This window comes from Struthio camelus, chromosome 17, assembly GCF_040807025.1.
Source record: "Struthio camelus isolate bStrCam1 chromosome 17, bStrCam1.hap1, whole genome shotgun sequence".
In the NCBI taxonomy this organism is placed as follows: Eukaryota; Metazoa; Chordata; class Aves; order Struthioniformes; family Struthionidae; genus Struthio; species Struthio camelus.
In genome coordinates this window covers 8,214,968-8,233,700 of record NC_090958.1, presented here as the reverse complement: position 1 = coordinate 8,233,700, position 18,733 = coordinate 8,214,968, and the positions used below count along the sequence as shown (strand labels likewise).

At 50.9% G+C, this 18,733-nt stretch overlaps 2 protein-coding genes across 7 annotated transcripts in view; one reads left to right on the top strand and one right to left on the bottom strand.

The window, feature by feature from the left end:
- The first annotated feature begins 4,870 nt into the window (after nt 1-4,870).
- Nucleotides 4,871-12,724, top strand: PIK3IP1 (phosphoinositide-3-kinase interacting protein 1). 2 transcript variants are annotated; one of them, XM_068911790.1, is made up of 6 exons: nt 4,871-5,025; nt 5,135-5,251; nt 5,330-5,446; nt 8,634-8,819; nt 8,955-9,033; nt 11,076-12,724. In XM_068911790.1, the coding sequence occupies exons 1-6, from the start codon at nt 4,935-4,937 to the stop codon at nt 11,281-11,283; spliced, it is 798 nt and encodes a 265-aa protein (XP_068767891.1). In that variant the 5' UTR covers nt 4,871-4,934; the 3' UTR covers nt 11,284-12,724. The 2 variants fall into 2 exon arrangements, with proteins under 2 accessions (XP_068767891.1, XP_068767892.1); XM_068911791.1 differs by lacking the exon at nt 5,135-5,251 and having other exon boundaries at nt 4,899-5,025.
- Nucleotides 12,725-13,543: 819 nt separating this feature from the next.
- LIMK2 (LIM domain kinase 2) overlaps nt 13,544-18,733 on the bottom strand; it is a 33,664-nt gene continuing 28,474 nt past the window's right edge. For 3 of the 5 annotated variants that reach the window (XM_068911786.1, XM_068911789.1, XM_009687461.2), the window contains 3 exons: nt 18,289-18,344; nt 16,215-16,372; nt 13,544-15,635 (listed from right to left, as the gene is read on the bottom strand). In XM_068911786.1, the coding sequence (XP_068767887.1) occupies nt 15,479-15,635; nt 16,215-16,372; nt 18,289-18,344 (371 nt within the window). In that variant the 3' untranslated portion in view covers nt 13,544-15,478. The remainder of the gene's footprint in view (nt 15,636-16,214; nt 16,373-18,288; nt 18,345-18,733) is intronic. The other 2 variants (XR_011135209.1, XR_011135210.1) reach the window with 1 other exon arrangement.

Sequence of the window (18,733 nt, the reverse complement as noted above, 5' to 3'; positions counted from 1 at the left end):
CCGACTGCTTAGCTTCGCCAGTTACTGCTGCGTACAACAATGAATTAAGAAAGCAGGAACTACAAAGCTGCTTTTATACAGTACAAAGCAACACATTCTTGTATTTTCCTGCCTGCATTAATGTTTAGTTGAGCTCTTCATCTGAGCCAGCACTACACATGTAGGACTTGGGAACGTCTTAGACTTTCCATGCACATCCCTTGTCATGATTCCTTCTCCTTGAATACTGTTTCATCATGTAACTATTATGTAACTGAGGCTTTCAAAGCACTTTGCAGATATTTAATTCTTTCTCTCTTCTGTGCCATAAGTAGTATTAACATGGGAAACTGAGGCAGAAACTTGCCTGAGGTCAAACAACAAATCAGTAAATGAATTAGATTAAGGCTGCTAATTCTTGACTCATAGACCCATGTGTTCTCTGATTAGATCACAGTATCTTTCAAAATAACTTCCCTTCCTCCACCCTTAAATACATGCTCTGTTTTTTGTCAATAGCAGCCTGCATCTGTAGAAAGAAAGAGTGCAAGTGGAGGCTGAAAGCTGGCATGGGATGTCTTTCCCTCTTCAGACAGCTGTGCCTTGTTCCTAAGAGTATCGCTACAATTTTATACCTTGCTAGGAGAAACACCCGTTGGAAAGCAGGTAAAAACAAAGTGTCTGTGATCCAGATAACGATTTCGAAATGCTCAAGAAGGGGAAAGGGCTGAGGACAGTGATCCAAACCGAGACCCTCATAACAACCACAGTAAACCCGCGGGAACACAAATGTCGGTGGGCAGTTGGGTCCCTCGGGACCGCCGAGGGCGCTGGACAAAGGTGTTGCTGCTAGAGAGGCCTCCGGGTGTAAAATCTCCCACGTCAGTGACTGCTGAGAGTGTTTAGTGCTGATCTCTTGGTGCTAGAGCAGTATAGCTGCACTGCCTCTGCCCCGGGAAACGATAGGGCCCAGACTGCCCTCCCAAGGCCTCTGTCCTTTCATTACAGCCCACACAGAACGCTCCTCTGAGCAGGCACTTTGAGTAAGTAGAGCAAACTCTCTGAACCAGTCTGAACCAGTTCAAATATCACATATGGTTGTTTTGCTTCTGCAGACTTCCTTGTTAGTCCTTGGAGGCTGTGGCTGGCATTTACTTAGCAATAGCTCATGCTGTCAGATGGGAAGGGGGAGGGGAAGCCTCTCCTTGAACATGTCAGCAGGGGGATGCAACAGTGCAATCAGAGATTTCTCTTTATCGCTCTGCACTGACTCCTTTGTAGTGGCTGTCTCTGTCTTGATTTTTGGTTATACCTCAGCTCACAATTTCATAAACTTCATATCTGATTTGTTTGTTCCAACCTTTTTTTTTTTTTTAATTCTTCTAATCATATTGTTTCTAGGTTAGGAATAAAACATTTGTTTCTGACTCCTACGTCACTGCTTACTGAAGGCTTTTTATAGGTGAGACCCACAGCTATTTTTATGTTTTCATGATCCAGACAGAGGCGACAAAGGAGTTGGGGGAAAAAAAAAAAAAAAAAAAAGCTTAGCTGGAGTAGTAAGTACTTAGTAGTGTTTAGCAGCATTTGATGCTTACAATATTTTAAGCTTTAAACAAAATTGCTCTATTATTTTGCTCTTAGTGGATGAGGCCTCAGAGCATACTGTCTTCAGTTTCCTTCAACTTAGGAAGGACTCAGGAAAATTGGAGAAAGGGTGAACTGGAATGAAGAAAGGTTTAGAAAAATTGGTTTTGAGGGAAACGTTGGAAAAAAATATTTTGTTTTGCCTAGAAAGGATAAAGGAAGAAGTGGTGGGAATGTGACATATGACCTGTTACAAGGAGGGCAACGGTCAGCTTTCTCCATTTTAAGCAATCTGTGTTAATTTGTCTAGGAAAGAATACTTAGATTAGAAAGTTGCTTTTGTTTACTCCCGCCAGTATCTGGTTAGTACAATTAAGTAATAAAGCATATTAGTTCATTCTCTAGGAGTCTGGATAAACTTTTCCCAGGGAAGATCTGAACATACTTGGCTGTGGCCAGGGAATGGGTTTGATGGCTTCTTGCAGAGTCCCTCCCAGAACTATATATCTGGGGCTGCCTCCCCTTGCACAGCATGCTGTGCTACATGTCAGCCTCCTTGTATCTTTCTTCTTTAAGAAAACTTCCTATACACTTTGAATTTCTCCACAGGTGAAAAAGTAGAACAAAATAAAGCCCAGTGGACAGGCAGAACAGAGAAAACGGACATTGTTCGTTCCGGAACCTGTGTAAGGTAAATGGCTGGAAGGTACCAGTGCAGTTGAAACTGGTTCACACCGAGTTTAGGGAGGTTTGTTAATCTCTCCCATTCCTAAAGTAGCATATTAATTCTCCTGTGAAGCATTTGTGGATGGTAGTGGTGTATGCTTTGTGGTGCATGCATGTGTATGCACATACATACTTTTATACGTAAAATATGTGAGGCCGTAGATGCAGAGCTAATTGCTTGGTTGTAGTTCAGGTAGTTCCTTTAAAATCAAGTCTTAAGAAGTAATGTCAGGTTTCATCTCTAAGAACGCAGCAAGAAGAGCAAGCCCATTCCCAAAAAGCAAAAAGAGCAATCGAGTCCACCTTTGACAGCTTCCACTGGCATCCTATTAAATTTAACTCTGTGAAACTGCCAGGCATAAATCTTCCCTCGTCCTGGAGAAAACTAGAGATGAAAGACAAAATTATGCTTAGAAGTCAGTCATGGAAAAGACTTTGATCTTTGCCATTAATATGAAGGCTTTTGCATTTCTCCCAGATTCCCCGTTGTCCTTCCATGGACTAGAAATGCAAATTGTTTGCTGGAACTTGGCTGGGTGAAATAAGAAGTTCAAATTTATCTTGTTACATAATAGGAGAGCTGGGAAAGTTTGGGATTTGTTTCCGCAGAGATTACTGCCCAGCCTGCAGTTCTGGGATCAGTATGTACAGGAGGAGGTGCTTTCTGCGCAAAATGGCATGGAAGCTTTAGTTAGTCTCATGAAGTGAACTATAAAAAATGAATTGAACTATAAGAACTATAAGAAATTAACAGGTTGGCAGCCCTCTGCAAATGGTTTTGGACAGACTATACCTTTGGATGCATGTGTGGTCCTGCAATTTCCAACTGAATGGAATTTGGCCCTTAACATCTCTTATGAAGAGGTATTACGTGCAGAGGGTCTGATCTGATAGTCAGTCATTAAAAATTCTTGCTTACTGCAGTTAGCATTGCCTTTGTAGAGCGTAATTAGAGAGCGTAAGGAGCAGAGCAGCTGAGAGTCTGTGCACACAAGGATCGGAAGCGCATAAAGCAGACATTTTAGCGGGTGATGTCAGCCAGGATTGACACACAGGCGCTTTTTCCCAACTTAGCAAGTCTGGCTGCAGTATTTTTAATCTGACGTTAGTAAACTAAGTTTACTGTGGTGTTAAATCATATTGTTGAAATGTGAATCACGTAAAAGTGCTAAGGCTTATGGTTTCACGTTCAGTTGTAGTGCTGCTTAATTAACCTGCTCCCCCATTACCGCTGTCATGCTGGTACACCTGTTTTTTGTGGCTGCATTGTGGACTGGCTCCAGCAGGTGACCTGGCTGAAAAGGGCTAAAGTGTGGGTGACCTGTGGGAAAAGGGTACCAGCTGGGCTGGATCAGTACACAGAGCCCACTTGTCACACCAATACCTGTGCCAGCACGATAGGGAGCACTGCCAGGATGGAAACATCTGGGAGCGGAAGGGAAGGACTGCTGTTCCAGCCAGCACTGCCCCGAAAAGTGATTCATCAAACACTGAATACAACATGCAGCTTCCTGGCATAAAAATACTTTGTGTTTACTGTTTTCCATGTGATTTCAAGGCACTTTAAAAGAAGAAAACTTCCCTGTCCTCCTTTAAGGGGGGAAGGTTTGATGATCTCTCATGTAAAAGAGAGAAAGTGAAAGAGCAAAGAAGTGAAGCGGACAAATCTGCCAAGGTCAGAAGGAAGTCTGTGGGAAAGCCAGAAGTAGCACCTCGTGCTGCAGGCCTGTGCCTTGGCCACAAACCCATCAGTTGCCCCAGGCCGCCTTTGAGAGCTTTGTCAGACAGGAGGAGCATTCAGCTGCTCGCTTTTCACTCCTGTGAAACAGAAACATTGCTGATGACTCTAGATGCTTGTGTACAGTCACCGGCTTCGCAGTATCTGAATACCTTTGCCTGTCTGGAAACAGAAGCATCTATTGTAACTGGTTTGAAATGTCCGCAGAAAGGTTTTATTGCTGTGGCTGAATGCCTGCAATATAATTACTGTAAAGCTTTTTTCAGGCTTTCTACTTTGTTTTTCTATAGGCAGACACAGCTCTTAGTGCATGTGGAGTCAAAGCAAAGCAATCGATTAGCCGAGGCGAGAAGAAGGTAAATCTTTAATGTGGATGTGCCGGGCCTCCACACTCCGCTAGCATGCGGCTCCAACTCGCGGTCTCCCTCCGCGAGCCTAAGCGAACCCAAACGGGGAAAGAGGGAGGAGAGTTTAGTCAGTGGAGGTAATTCTCCAGGGGAGATGGCAATTTCGAGACCCCTGAGCAATCACACCATCCCCCTGCCACGCTCGGGAGCACAGGCACGCTGCGGTGTCGGGCTGTGCTCTGCTGGCCCGGAGTTTCCCGGGGGTCGGGGGTGGGGGGAACAATCCCCTTTGTTCTCCGCAGCCAAACGAGCCCGGCTGCTGCCCCCGGTGCCCGCCCCGAGCCCTGCGCTGCCGGAGCTCGGGGCCGGGAGGCGCCCGGGGGCGGGCGGCAGCGTTAGGACCCGGCGGCTGGCGGGGCGGCGGGGCGGGGGGGGCAGCGCGGCGCAGCGCGGCGCAGCCCGGCCCGGCCGTTGTTTACCGGGGAGGCGAGAGCGGGGCAGGTCTCGCCGAGCGGCGCGGCGGGGCTGGCGGCGGCTCCGAGCCCTGCGCGCCGAGGATGCTGCGCGGGGGCCGGCGGCGGGCGGCGGCGCTGGGCGCGCTGCTGCTGCTGGGCTGGCTGCTGCTGGCCGCCGCCCGCGGCGCCGAGGGTGAGTCGCGGCCCCGCCGCCGCCGCCGCCGCTTTTGTTACCGGGGGGCGCCGCGGGGATGGGGGGCGGCGGGGGCCGCTCCGCATGGCCCGGCCTCGTCTCTCCGCAGAGTGCCTCCGCGGCGACGGCGCGTCCTACCGCGGCAGCCGGCGAGTGGCCTCCGGCGGCGCCCCGTGCCTCAACTGGCTGGCGGTGCGGAGCGGCGGCGGCGCCGCGCTGCCGGCAGGTGGGTGCCGGGGCCGGGGCGCGGGGGTCGGGCCGGGCCGGGCCGGGCCCGCGCTGACGGCCCCGTGCCCTCCCGCAGCCGCCGAGGACCACAGCAGCTGCAGAAACCCCGACGGCGCCGCCGCGCCCTGGTGCTACGTCCGAGGCGCCGCCGGGGTCCCCGAGCCGAGACCGTGCGACATCGCCCCGTGCCCAGGTAGGAGCCGCCCGACCCGGCCCGCCCCCGTCCTCCCCGTCCTGCCTGCTGCCGCTGGGGACCCCCTGCACCCCAGCAGCCCCCCCTGCACCCCCCTTGCACACCGGCACCCCCCTGCACGCACACCTTGCACACCACCCCCCCCCGTGCACGCACCCTGTGCGCTCCAACAGCTCCCCCGCACACCCTCCCCCTTGCACACCGGCACCCCCCTGCACGCACACCTTGCACACCACCACCCCCCGTGCACGCACCCTGTGCGCTCCAACAGCTCCCCCGCACACCCTCCCCCTTGCACACCGGCACCCCCCTGCACGCACACCTTGCACACCACCCCCCCCCGTGCACGCACCCTGTGCGCTCCAACAGCTCCCCCGCACACCCTCCCCCTTGCACACCGGCACCCCCCTGCACGCACACCTTGCACACCACCCCCCCCCGTGCACGCACCCTGTGCGCTCCAACAGCTCCCCCGCACACCCTCCCCCTTGCACACCGGCACCCCCCTGCACGCACACCTTGCACACCACCCCCCCCCCCGTGCACGCACCCTGTGCGCTCCAACAGCTCCCCCGCACACCCTCCCCCTTGCACACCGGCACCCCCCTGCACGCACACCTTGCACACCACCCCCCCCCGTGCACGCACCCTGTGCGCTCCAACAGCTCCCCCGCACACCCTCCCCCTTGCACACCGGCACCCCCCTGCACGCACACCTTGCACACCACCCCCCCCCGTGCACGCACCCTGTGCGCTCCAACAGCTCCCCCGCACACCCTCCCCCTTGCACACCGGCACCCCCCTGCACGCACACCTTGCACACCACCCCCCCCCGTGCACGCACCCTGTGCGCTCCAACAGCTCCCCCGCACACCCTCCCCCTTGCACACCGGCACCCCCACGCATGCGCAGTTTGCACACCAACACCCCCCTGCACGCACACCTTGCATACCACCACCCCCCATGGGGTGGAGTGCACCCTGTGCACTCCAACAACTCCCCGCACACCCTCCCCCTTGCACACCGGCACGCACACCCTGCACACCAACATACCCCGTGTACACACACTGTGCACTCCAGCAACCCCCTGCACACCCTTCCCCTTGTATACCAAAAGCCCCCTGCACTCTAACATCCCCCCCACACCTTCCCCCTTGCACACCAACACCCCCCACACCCTCCCTGCACACAACAACCCTCTCCACACACCAGCACCCCCCTGCACATAAACAGCTCTGGCTCTGGTGGCCCCACTTCCCATCCCTGGGAACAGGGAGCAGGTGTCCCCAGGGCTCCCCTCCACCCCTCGCCCGGCCGTGCTGCTCCCGAAGCACAGCCCTGCGGGCACACTTCTGCCTCCCAGCCGTGCCACGCTCCACCCCTGGAGCTCTTCCCTTAGCACCAGGAAAGGGCGGTGCAGAGCCTCGACCCCCCGCACTGTCTCGTTCCCTGCCGTAGGGCTCTGGCCACGCTGGGTAAAGTCGAGATCTGGACATCTAGGAATTAAAGAGACGTTGGGAGAGCATCAGCATGGTGGGGGTTACTGCTGTCGAAACAGCGAGCGCTGGGCTGAGTTGGGGGGAAAGGGGAGGCTGCAGGCAGGGAAACTTGGGGAAAAAAAGAGAATTGAGAGGAGGACGGTAAAGGAAGGACACCACAAAGACTGGATTCCTCCTGGGTAGTCGGGTGTGTCAGAGTGGGAAATAACCTGCTGAAGCCTGAGCCAGGGAGAGGAGATGTTTCTATTGACTGAGTCCAAAGTAACTGCTTGTTTTTTGAGCTGTTTGCTTATTTCTGAGCCCCCTCAAGGTTTATGAACTCCGCTGTCCCTCAGGATTGCTATCCCTGCATGTAAACACTTCCCCCCACACTTACGCCCTCTACTTTCCTTCCCTCGTCTTTTGCCTGCTTTTCCCTCAAGATAAAGCAAAACAAATGTTGTTGCCAAGATCTTTACTCCAAACGCTTAGTCCTGCAGCTTTGGGATCAGGGGAGTTGACTGACCTTTCAGCCAATTCACCATTTGCACGTTTAAGTAATCTGGCCGTTTCTGTGTCTCAGAGTGGGCACTTTTTTATTGTAGCCATCTCCTGCAGCTTTCGTTAGTTGAGCTTCTCTGGCTGACCTGATGCAGAGTGATTGTGCAGTGCAGGAGACCCTGATTTCCTGTCTCTCACTCCCCTTCTGCACTTCCATTTCACATTCCACTGAGGACTCAAAATGGCTGCAGATACAAACCCACGCAGAGGTATTGTGAGCTGTGGGGTGAGATCCAGGGCCTACTGTGAAGCGAAGGGAGTTTTCAGGTGTGAGTGCATGCTGTGAATGGCATTTCCAAAAGGTATGTTTTTTTCGTTTAGGGCTGGCCCGCACAGGTAGTAGGTATGTTCTGCTGGCATAGCTTTTACTGTTCTACAGCTCCTGTTTAAACTGTGGCATGAAAGAGGAAGCTGTCTTGAAAATAGGTCTCAAGGCTGTTGATAAAAATCCACAGGGCTGGGAAAGAGACTGTGCCATGAACATCCCTCCTTGCGATCCTTTCTTGGAGCTCTGGCTGAGGAGGGATTTGGTGTGGTTATACTAGTCAGTGATGTGCTGCCCGAACTGTTGCTGTGACTTAACCCGTCTGTTGTGCTAAAGGAGTTTGCTACATGACTGCAAGGAAGGATTGGGAAAGAAGAGCATCCCTTGGTTGTTTTCACACCTACTGGAGTCTGCTTCCATCAAACCTTTGTGCGTCAGGAGAATTGAGGCAGAAGAGAGATAAAGGGGCTCCTGGGAGGTTTGGGATGGAGGTTCTGATCACCTTGTTCATGTCTGTTCAGCGCGATTGAAGCTGCAGCCTGTATATTGATCTGTGCACTAAATGAAGTCATTGTGCATCCCCTGGACTAATGCCCTGAATCTGGGTTTCATTCTGCTGTCTGACTCCTGTCTCGTCTGTGGTGGTACCTTGCACTCCCTGTTAAACGGATTCAGGTCAAAGCAAAGCGGGAGAGGAGTATGTTTCTTTCCTGTCTTGGTAGGATTTCTGGCAACAGGGCAAGAGGAAATAAGCGTGTGTCAGTGCACGATAAAGGCAGTTCAGTGATGCCAGACTAGATCTGTCCTACTCACTAGGCACGTGCTGCTTCGAAGTCCTAATCTCTGCTTGGTATTTGGTATGTCTGTCTTTTCTGCCCAACAGATGGTACTTCTACCGCAGCCCCAGACCCTACAACAGAGGTTGGTATTTCTCAGGAGGTCAACCAGGTGTTTGAACCGGCGGATACCTTACCCTCCCGGAGCGAGGCAGCCGCTGTGCAGCCTGTCATTGGGATCAGTCAGAGAGTGCAGATGAGCTCCAAAGAAAAGAAGGACTTAGGGACACTAGGTACAAACCCACAGTCATGCATTGGATCCATTCCTGTAATTCTGGGTGGGGTGGATTTGTTTTGAGGCTCTGAAAGCAATGCGGTAGCTGGATTTACGGCCTCTAATTTTGCCTCTTTCCTTCCTTTCCTCACAGGGTATGTGCTGGGGCTGATCATGATGGTCATAATCATTGCCATTGGAGCTGGTATTGTCATGGGATACATCTACAAGAGGTCAGTGGCTTCTCTCCTTTGTTCAAAAGCTGGTGTAGGCATGAAACAGTCTATACAGATCAGGAGTCTGAGCTCCTGCAGACCCAGCCAGATCCTAATGAAAAGGCAGATGGAAGCATAAATTCTCCTACATTACCGATGCTGCAAGAGCTTATTTTGTCACACTGAGAAAGTAACTATCTAAGAAATAATCCTGTTCTTCTCCTTTTGACCCATCAATATGGGATTCTGTCCCGTTTAGTTTCAAACTGCCCTTCTAAGTTTTTTTTCTTTGTTTGTTTGTTTTTATCCCTCAGTGTGGCTTTCCCAGATGCTTCCAGGGGAGCTGATTTTTAGGTAAAAGCTGGAGGGAGCAAACGGGTGAGGTGCCCTCACAGAAAGTTTCTTTTGTGATCAGAAAAAAAAAAATAATTCCCCTAGCAGGCCAGCTTCAGCCGTAGTCTTTTGGTTCCACTAGTCTAGTTAGCCTTAGGAGAAAAATAAATGGCAAGATCTTTTCTGAACGTGCGTTGTGTCCCATGTAACGCTTTTCTTGTGTTAACAATGTATATTTTGCCAAAGCTCCTGTCTGCTTTGAGGTCAGTTTTGATTCACCCTTAAGTTATGACTTGTGCAGCTGCTTCATTGTATTGGGTAGAAAGCTTCCTGTTGTGAGAGTTATAGCAGGATTAACAAACAGCAGTGAATGTGGTTGCAAGTGAAGGCCCAGGCTCCCTCTTCCGGGAAGGTTTGCTCTGCATTTTGGCTGTTTGACAGCAGTCTGACACAGCCAAGCAGAAGGAGCCCTTTCCCAAGCTGGAACATGGCCTTATGTAAGTGTTTATAATAAACGCGGACAGAAAAAACACAGAGAGGAGTGTTACATAAGGGGCAAAACACAGAACGCTGCTTGTCGAGGAATCTGATTTGAGGTGTCACTTCAGAGAATGCTGTCTGGTGTGCTGGCAGGAGCAGCAGTCGCTGCTGCACGCTCGTAGGCAGTTTTGAAAGGCAGCCAAACTGCTTGTGTGCTGACTGGAAACCCCCAGCAGCTCTGCCTGGTTGTGATCACAAGTCTGCTGAGGAATGGGTGGTGCCTGTCTCACCTCACTCCTCATCAGCAGGAAGGAGCAATAGACCGAAGTTAAGCTTTGTCCAAATGCAGTTTCACTTCACACTCCAGCCCCAGACGGCTCGCAGCAGGGCTGCAGTGCAGGATTACCTTCTCTCTCCCTTGTTCCCCAGTGCCTTGCTCTCAATGCTGCATGTCCAAGCTGCACCCAAGGTGTGGGTGGGTGTGGTGAGAAACCTTCAATGGGTTTAGGAGCTCAATGGTTTTCGGTGTACACAACTTTTCTGGAGACAACATGCTATTAATGCCATCCATTTTTAAAGCAACACAGTTCTTCAGCTGTGCAAATTACAGAGGTGTCACCTCCCTTAGCAACAGGCTGAAGAGTGAGGTAGGTCTGAGGGACCGGTTATGGTCCCTCAGGCTGCTTGTTGCAGCCGCAGCAAGCAAGGCCAGCTCTAAAGTAGAGTTTAATACTTTCAGTGACAGCTTCATTTGCTACATAAGTCTGTTTGCTGCAACAAAAGGCAGAATCTGTCACCACAGATGTATTTGTTCCTGTCAGATGAAGCAGGCTACAGAAGCTCTTCTGCACAGCAGTGGGCTCTGTGCAGTTTCACTGCTCCCCTGGGCCTGCACTAGCCAGCGCCAGGAGACTGACTATAAAGTACTAGGAAGCAATTGTCAGTGCTATGGCTTGAAGGAGAAGCCTGGCTTTACAATCCTGATTTAGCTGTAGCTCTGTCAGTGAATAAGCCAGTTTATGAGGGCGGGAAAGACACCGCTTGGCTGCTTCTTGTAGAGGTACACATGTAGGGTGTTCTGCTTACAGCAATGATAAGCAGGGAATGTTTCTGGGCCCTCTGTATATGGCTGGAACATCTGTTTGTTAAAGAGATGACCCCCTTCCTTTCAGCTGCATCGCTCTGGGACTCTGCATGTAAGCAGTGGCAGTCACCCTTTGCACATTTGTTTTTTTTAAATTATCTAGGGGGAAAGACCTGAAGGAGAAGCATGAACAGAAAGTTTATGAGCGTGAAATGCAGCGCATCACACTGCCACTCTCGGCGTTCAGCAACCCTGCCTGTGAGCTTGTAGAGGAGAACACAATCGTGGTGCACACTAACGAGACACCTGTGGAGGACACGCACGATGGTAGCGGTCCACTCATGGGGCAGGCGGGTACCCCTGGTGCCTGAGCAGCTGGGGTGGAAGAGGTACAGGCTGAGTGAAGCCCCCAGCTTCCCACTGAGTGCAGGGGGTGGTGCGTGTGTTCATTCCTATTTTGTTTTCTTTTTGATGAAAGCCAGCTGGAGGTGATGCAGAAGGACAGACCAATGGGCTGTCATCATGGTCTGTTTGGGGGAACCGTTCAGTGCATGACCAGCTGGGGACTGGTGTGGTGGACCCTGCTGCTTCCTCCCGCCTATCTCCATGGAGTGCCAGGGGGTAGGGGGGATGATGGGCCAGGCTCACACTTGGCCACAGATCGCATAGTCCAGAGCATGGTCTTGGCTTCCTCTTTTTCTGTTCCTTTCCTGTTGAATGGTGTGCACTGTTACTTGCGTTTCAGCCTGGAACCCCAGGAGTGAGCAGTACTGCAGGGACTGAGGGGAGCTTCACGTGAGACATAGCTAGATAATTACACTCTGATTATAGTTCCTGCCTTTTCGCTTTAGTGGTTGAGAGCTGGAGACACTGTCCAGGATCCTGCTACTGAATCTTTTTTTCTGAGGGGAAGAGTGTATTTGAGGGATGGCTCTGGCCAGGAGCAGTACGTTTAGCCCAGTGTCATTTTGGAAAAGCTCTTCTCAAGCTGCTGAGAAATCCAGGTCTTCCAAGGCTGAGGCCACATCTCCATTCCTGTGGTGCTGCACGCACAGCCAGAGTTGTAGGTGTCCAGGCAGTCTCTACTTCCTGCTCACTTACACAGATCAGGAAACCAGAAGGCTAGCAGTAGATATTTGTGGAGTGAAGAAACATAACCTGCCCTTCAGTCACCTACAGTGAGTTGAGCACTGAGGGTAGCTAACATCAGCTCCCACGTTCCCTTGACTTCCTACAGGGCCAGCTCTGGACCGAGTGGCCAAGCCAGCTGTTTGGGGGGAGGGGGGGCGGGGGGGACGACCCAGACACAGCAGCTCCTGCTCCAACGGCAGGACAGGGCAACTGCTTTTGCAAAATCCCAAAGTTACGGCAGGGCTTCTGGGCCTAGCCTCCTTCACGCACACTCTGCTTGTGCAGCAAGACTCGCTGACAGAGCCTGGGCCCCTTAAGAGTGCGTTTGTAACAACTTTTATCAGCAAGTGTTTCAGGGAGTTTGGAAGGGACGGCTGCTGCAGAGTCTCCCAAATGGCACCGAGGCAAGGCCAGTTCAGGGAAACATCCATCTCCACTTCAGGGGATTCAAGCCATTCAAGTAAGTTTTCTAGCCCTCTGCTATATAGCTGCGGGCCTAACAGGGAACAGCACTTGGCAGCAGGGGGTTTAGTGTCAGTGTTTGATTCAGAAAAGGGAAACATTTTATTTTTAAATGCCTTTGAATACCATTTCTTTGTAAAATGTTTTAAATACCTCATAATGAGAAGGTGCAGATTATGCTACCTTGTATTAAAGCTTAAAAGAAAAATGCTGTGTGGACACCTGCATGGGCTGTGGCTCATCTGTATATTCCTGCCTGCTGGAGTACCACCCTTTTGCTTGTTGCCAACTGACTTCAAAGCGAGGAGAGGGGAAGATGCTGCTTCAGCTTGCCAGGCACAGAGGTAAATCCCTACAAGCAGTACCTCCATTCACCAGCACTGACGAGGGGCAGTGAGCTCATGCCCCTGCTGCCAGCAGCAAGCTGAGGACTGGGACACTATTCCTGAAAAGCAGCTGTTGGGTGTGCAAGCCAGCGAGCTGCACTGACTAGGCAGGCAGCCCAGGGGAAGATGTGCTCAGTTACGGCCCCTTCCTGCACTGATGCAGGTCAGTTCTGCTTCGGTGCCTCTCAGCAGCAGCTCTGGTCCTCAGGGGCTGGATGGACACAGAGCACAGCAGGTTACAGGATGCACTGACATAGCTAGTTTTTTCCTGCCATCCACAAATGCACCTTCAACTACGTATTTTGGGGAATGTGGTTACCAAAAAATGAGTTGTATTCTTATCCTTGCTTCAGAACATGTAAGCAGCTGGGCCAATGCAGAGCGGCTTCAGTCCACTCTTATACTGAACAGCTTCTTCCCTTTCTACCGCTCCAGGTAAATAGTGCTGTAGCGCTTTTGCACTGCATCAGTGCTGCGAAGCTTCTGTGCAGTCCTGCAAAAGTGGCAGCCCTTTGGCTGAAAAAAGTGAGTTCTTGGATCACATCTGATCTCTGCAGCTCTGATGTTAACTGCTTTGTGACAACTAGAAACCCCAAGGAAGTTACAGCTTCCTGCTTTATGTAGCACAAAGAAAGCACAAGTTCCCATAGCATACGTTTATTGCTTTTAATTTAGTTAGAACATGGAGCTGTGCACATCACAGTTCATACACCCCACCCACACATCACCCAGGTCTCTCCCCTTCAGGGGTCCCCTCACAAACCAGCCTGGAAGGGGGAAAGACAGGGCTAGTCCTATAATAACACTGAATCCACTGGATCCAGTTTAGAGAGGCTCCCCCACTGACTCACAGCACAAGGAGTCCCCAGTGTTTCTAAAATACCACTACACAAACTAAAAACACCCCTCCCCACACACACACACACACCTTTTGTCAGGTTATAGCTGATCCCATGTCATTTTACACAGTACTTCAAATTCATGGGTAAGGGGAAGAAATCAAAAGTAACAGCAAAGATGTAACACCCATTCCCCACCTTCCAGTACAGAAGTGGGGGGGGGGGGCAGGAAAGAAGCACACAAAATCCAGTTAAACCGTGAGGTTTGAGGAACTTAAGAGCAGGACTTGAGCCAGCTTTTTGTTTGGTTTTGCCAACCCCGTGTGCTACTGCAGGAGTAGCTTATTTCTCCTCCTCCCCCAAGGGCAGGTGGTGGTGAGTGCTGGAAGATTACACCCCTGCTGACTTCCAGCCCTTTCTTCTCCCCAAAAGCAAGGCATGACCCTGAAGAAAGTTTCTGCTTGGAGAATCAGCTCAGGTGCTGCATCAGTAGCTGTAAGGGACCTTCAAAGGGAGTTACTCACACAGCCTGCAGGGAAGGATGAGGTAATGGCAACTGAATTATTAGTTCTCCAGCTGCCACTCCCAGGAGAATGGGACAATCTCCAGCACTTTCCTGTTCACCACCAAGTCCGTCCTTGAAGTAACCTTGGGCATGTGCCCATTTACCATCATGCATACACAAAGTCTGAGCTTTTTCAGACTTTAAGTGGGATTCTTCAGCTTTCTGAAGAGCACCTTCTGCCACCCTTTTGGTCACCTCACCTCCATAGGCCAAGGGCTCCAGCAGCCTTAGCTCTCCAGGGACATCCACAGCTAGTGCAGTTCCACACATTCAGGTTCAAATCCTCTCTCCTGGATGAAGGTCCTTGGGCAGGCAGACTCATTGTGCAGGCTCAGGGTCTGAAGATGCTCAAGTGGTTCATTTGTTGCCTGCCTTGTTCTCCATCAGGAGGGGCAAGGAGAGCTCAACTTTAGTGTTTCTGGACAGGCTTTTGGAGGTATTCAGAGATAGAGAAGGATTCCCCCCCCACCCCCCCAACAAGAAAATTCATACACACTTCCCCACAGACAAGATGTTTCAGGAGAGCTACCCAGTTCCTGGGACCTTTCGCTCCCTCCCTGACACACACGCTAGAGGCCATAATCTCAATAGGCAGTTCTGGAAAACAAACACACAAACACACAAACACACAAACACACAAACACACAAACACACAAACACACACACACACACACACACACACACACACACACACAGTCACACTGTCCTGGTGGGGCCTTTTGCCGGGTGCCTGATTTCCCAGCTTTCTGAGCAGTGTAGTCAATCTGGGAGAAGCAGTTCCAGAAGTGTTGGTCTTTACCAGGAGTCTCCTAAAGCAATTCCCTCCCTGGCAGACAGGCCAGGATGGCTTCACAGCTTGCAGCCAAGTTCTAAGGCACCACAGTAAAGAAGCCTGAAAGGGCCAGAGAATCACATTTCTCAAGCCAGAAAAATAGTGTTGAGCAGCTTTCCTAGGTGCAGTTGGCAGGAAACAGCCCTTTTCTCTTCTGAAACAGGCCACAAATCCACAGTGAATCAGGAGGTCCAAGAGGAGGGGCAAGTGTGTTGGATGGGGGGGAGAGGCAATGCAGCAAACGCACAGCATGGTGCCCCATTAATGCCCTGGAAGTGGCTGAAGTGCACCTCCCTCCCTGTCACTCATCTCAGCTCCCGTGGAAGTGGTGCAAGCAGCAGGACGGACTAACTAGGTTGTGTTTTCAGGTAACTTGTCACGGCTCAGTCCATACTGCACGCTCACGTTGTGGTCCAGCTCCTCCAGCTCAGATGGGAGGGGAATGGCCAGTTCTCCCAGGAAGAGAGAGAGAGCTTCAAAGCAATCTTCCAGCTTGGAAAAAGTGGGCCTAGAAGGAGCAATAAGGAGATGTGAGTGGGGAAGAGGAGGCAGAACAGCATCTGGAACAGCTAGGCCAGGTGTGCATCCAGGCCACTGTCCCCTGTGGAGAGGTGTGAGCTGGGACGTGATCCTTCCCCATTTAGCTTCAAAGACTGCAGAGATGACATCTAGCTGGGGTTATCAGTTTTTACAGGTGATGACCAGGGAGATCTGGCTCTTTTTGAACCCACTTGGCATCAATACTGTTTTGAAGCTTACAAGTTTCACAACTGAAATCACATGTGAAGTATTTGCATTTCAGACCTGCTGCCAAGGACTGCCCCTACTTTTCACACATGAAAAACTCCAAACAATCACTTCCTCTTTACCATCTCCATCTCAGACGCAAGTTCAGAGGTTTGTCATAGACAGCAGTCTCTCCCAAGCTGATGAGTCCTTAGCGTCTCTTCACATGGAAGCTTCTGAGCGTTCCCACCGAAGGTAGGGATACAACCCTCTTCCACCCTCTGTGCTGAGCCATCCTTCCACCAAGGATGTAAGGACACAACCTCCAGGTATACAAAGAGTCCTCCTGCCCAAAACCTACCTGCTCTCCGGTTCCAGTCTGCAGCAAATGGCAGCCAGAGGGAAGAAGGCTGGAGGACAGTCAGCAGGAACAAACTTCTCCCAGAACAGCTTGACATTAAGGCCAAAATCCAGTGTGCGTGGGAGGCAGTCTGGATCAGCATACACCTGGCCTATGATCTAGTGGGAGAGGAGAGGAATGCTTAAGTACAGCCACAGTCCTGGAGATAACAAGCAGGAGACCCCAGCATCAGGTAGGGGCTTCTTCAAAGTATTAGGGCAAAAGGGAAAGAGCAGAAGCACTGGCATTGCACGAGTCCCTCCTGTCTAGTGGGGCTAGTTACACAACGGAGCAAGCAAGCAAGAACACTGAATACAGACAAACTTGATGCAAAATTTTTGCAAGACTTGGCAACATGGCTGCTGCTGTGGAGGGAGACCCAGCTACTTTCTCTTTCTCCCCACGGTGCACAATGTGCACCTCCTAGAGAGCTGGAGAGCATTTAACTGCTAGGTCAGCTACTCTGTTGTGTGCTGCTGGGGACAATGCAGCCCCTCCCGATCGCAGGTGACTGACACAACCTGCATCACCATTCCTTCCCTCCCCCTCCCACAAAGCTCTATCCTACAAACCATGCTGTGAAGGCAACAGCACCACAAATTGAGCGCTCTGCTACCAGCAGACTCAACCCACCCACAGCCAGAAAGGAGAGAGAGGAAAGAACAACCATAACAAACGCTCAGGGGTTGCAGGCCAGAGCCAGTAGAGAAAGGATGGGTGGGACAGAGGCCCTGCTCCAGTGCTTAGAAAGTCCCAGTACTCAACATATACTCCACTGAGGTGCCCTCACCACCTCTGGCACTAGGTGCCATCAAGCAAAGCTCAGAAGTAAGTGCCAGACACTAGAGGTAGGAAGAGGGAAGGAACTCTCAGCAGGCAGCTGTAGGGTAATCTGGATTTAGAGGTGGTCAGCGTTACTACAGTCTCACATCCAGAAAAGTACCAGGTTTAAAGCCTCGTCAAGTATCACGAAAAGGGTGTTCTTATTTATTAACACCCAGGCTTTCCTATGCCAATCACTCAGCAGGACAACCTGGTCCTGCAAGTAGACAGTGGAACACCCATTATGTATTTTGGCAGAGTTAATTCCTTACCTATTTTGAGTATGCTACTTCTTTTTTTAGCATCTTTATTTTGGTGACAAGGGAAATGCTCATCTGCTACCACCCCTTTGTCTTTTTTTTCCCAGAGGAAACAATTGTTTTAATCCATCATACACGTTTTTCAAGTTCCCAAATCCATTGCTCACAACCACAAAATTCTCTGAGAGGAGGGCCCAGTGTAAATAGAGTTCCAGATGAGGACACAAAGATTTATACTCAGATATTTTCTTCACATCCTTCATCCAAGCATGGAGGGCATGGAGGAAGAAACTGTGCTGATCTCCCCCCACATTCCTGAAACTGCTGTGTTTTCTGTACACATAGCAACCTTGAAAAGGTATTTTCATTTTAAAAGGTGTATACGACAGTAGAAATGCAGAGGAAGGGTGGGGTGTTCTTTGCTCTGCAGACAGAAAAGCCTGATACAGCAATAAGATCGTACATCAGCTCAGAGATATCCTAAGCCTACAGACTTCAGGGTGAAAGTTTCATTAATCAACCTGCAAAGAATTTTCAACTTCTTTGAAATCAAATGCCATCCAGGATGGGGGCTCTGAATCTGTTGAGGTAATTATACAGCCAATTGTTCTTTTCTTGAGGCAACAGAAAAACAAAAAAAAACAAGTTTCAGAGAACAACTCCTCTGGCTAAATGGACACCAGGGCTCAGTCAGAACCAGCTGGACTTCTTTGTAGCTTCTTTCAGTCCAAGAGGAAACTCTCTGGGGCCAAAAAGTTACAAGAGAGGCATCTTCCTTGAGGGGACAGAGGCAGAGTGAGCTTGTTTGTACTCTAGCCTAACTCATTGAGCTGTTATGTCCCAGGCCATAGACTCAGCCACTGGGAACTGGGAACTGTCTGATACAATGTGTGGCGGAGATGACAATGGGGAAGGAGAAGCCCAAAGATACTACATAATGACCTAAGACTTACTTCACAGAGAACAATCCCAAATGAGAAGATATCCACAGTCTCATCATAGCTCTGTCCTGTAGGAAACATAAGAAATGCAGCTCTGTGAGACAGTTCCCCATCCAGCTATTCCAGGACCTGCCAGCATTGTCCCAGGCTTGGTCTCCAAAGCTTAACTAAGCCTGTTCTCCTGAGGGCCCTATGAACAGAAGTTACAGCAGGGCTAAAATCCGGGCTGGGTCAGTTGCCCCAGGATGGGAAATGATGTATGTATACCAACTGCATCTTCCCATACACAACCACCACATATTTTAACCGTGCTTCTTTCTTCTACACGGGAAAGCCTCATGTATCAGAGGTTTGACCAAAATCTAGGGACACCTCTGGAAAGCTTTTGCCCAGTCCCATTGGCTGCTGTTCTGGTGCCTCTCTACAGTGCACTGAGTCAGTGCACTGAGTCAGTGTT

Coding starts and splice junctions, on each gene's coding strand:
- PIK3IP1 (XM_068911790.1), top strand. CDS start 4,935: ATGCTGCGCGGGGGCCGGCGGCGGGCGGCGGCGCTGGGCGCGCTGCTG. Junction 5,252..5,329: donor CGGCGCCGCGCTGCCGGCAG/GTGGGTGCCGGG, acceptor GCCCTCCCGCAG/CCGCCGAGGACCACAGCAGC. Junction 8,820..8,954: donor GAAGGACTTAGGGACACTAG/GTACAAACCCAC, acceptor CTTTCCTCACAG/GGTATGTGCTGGGGCTGATC.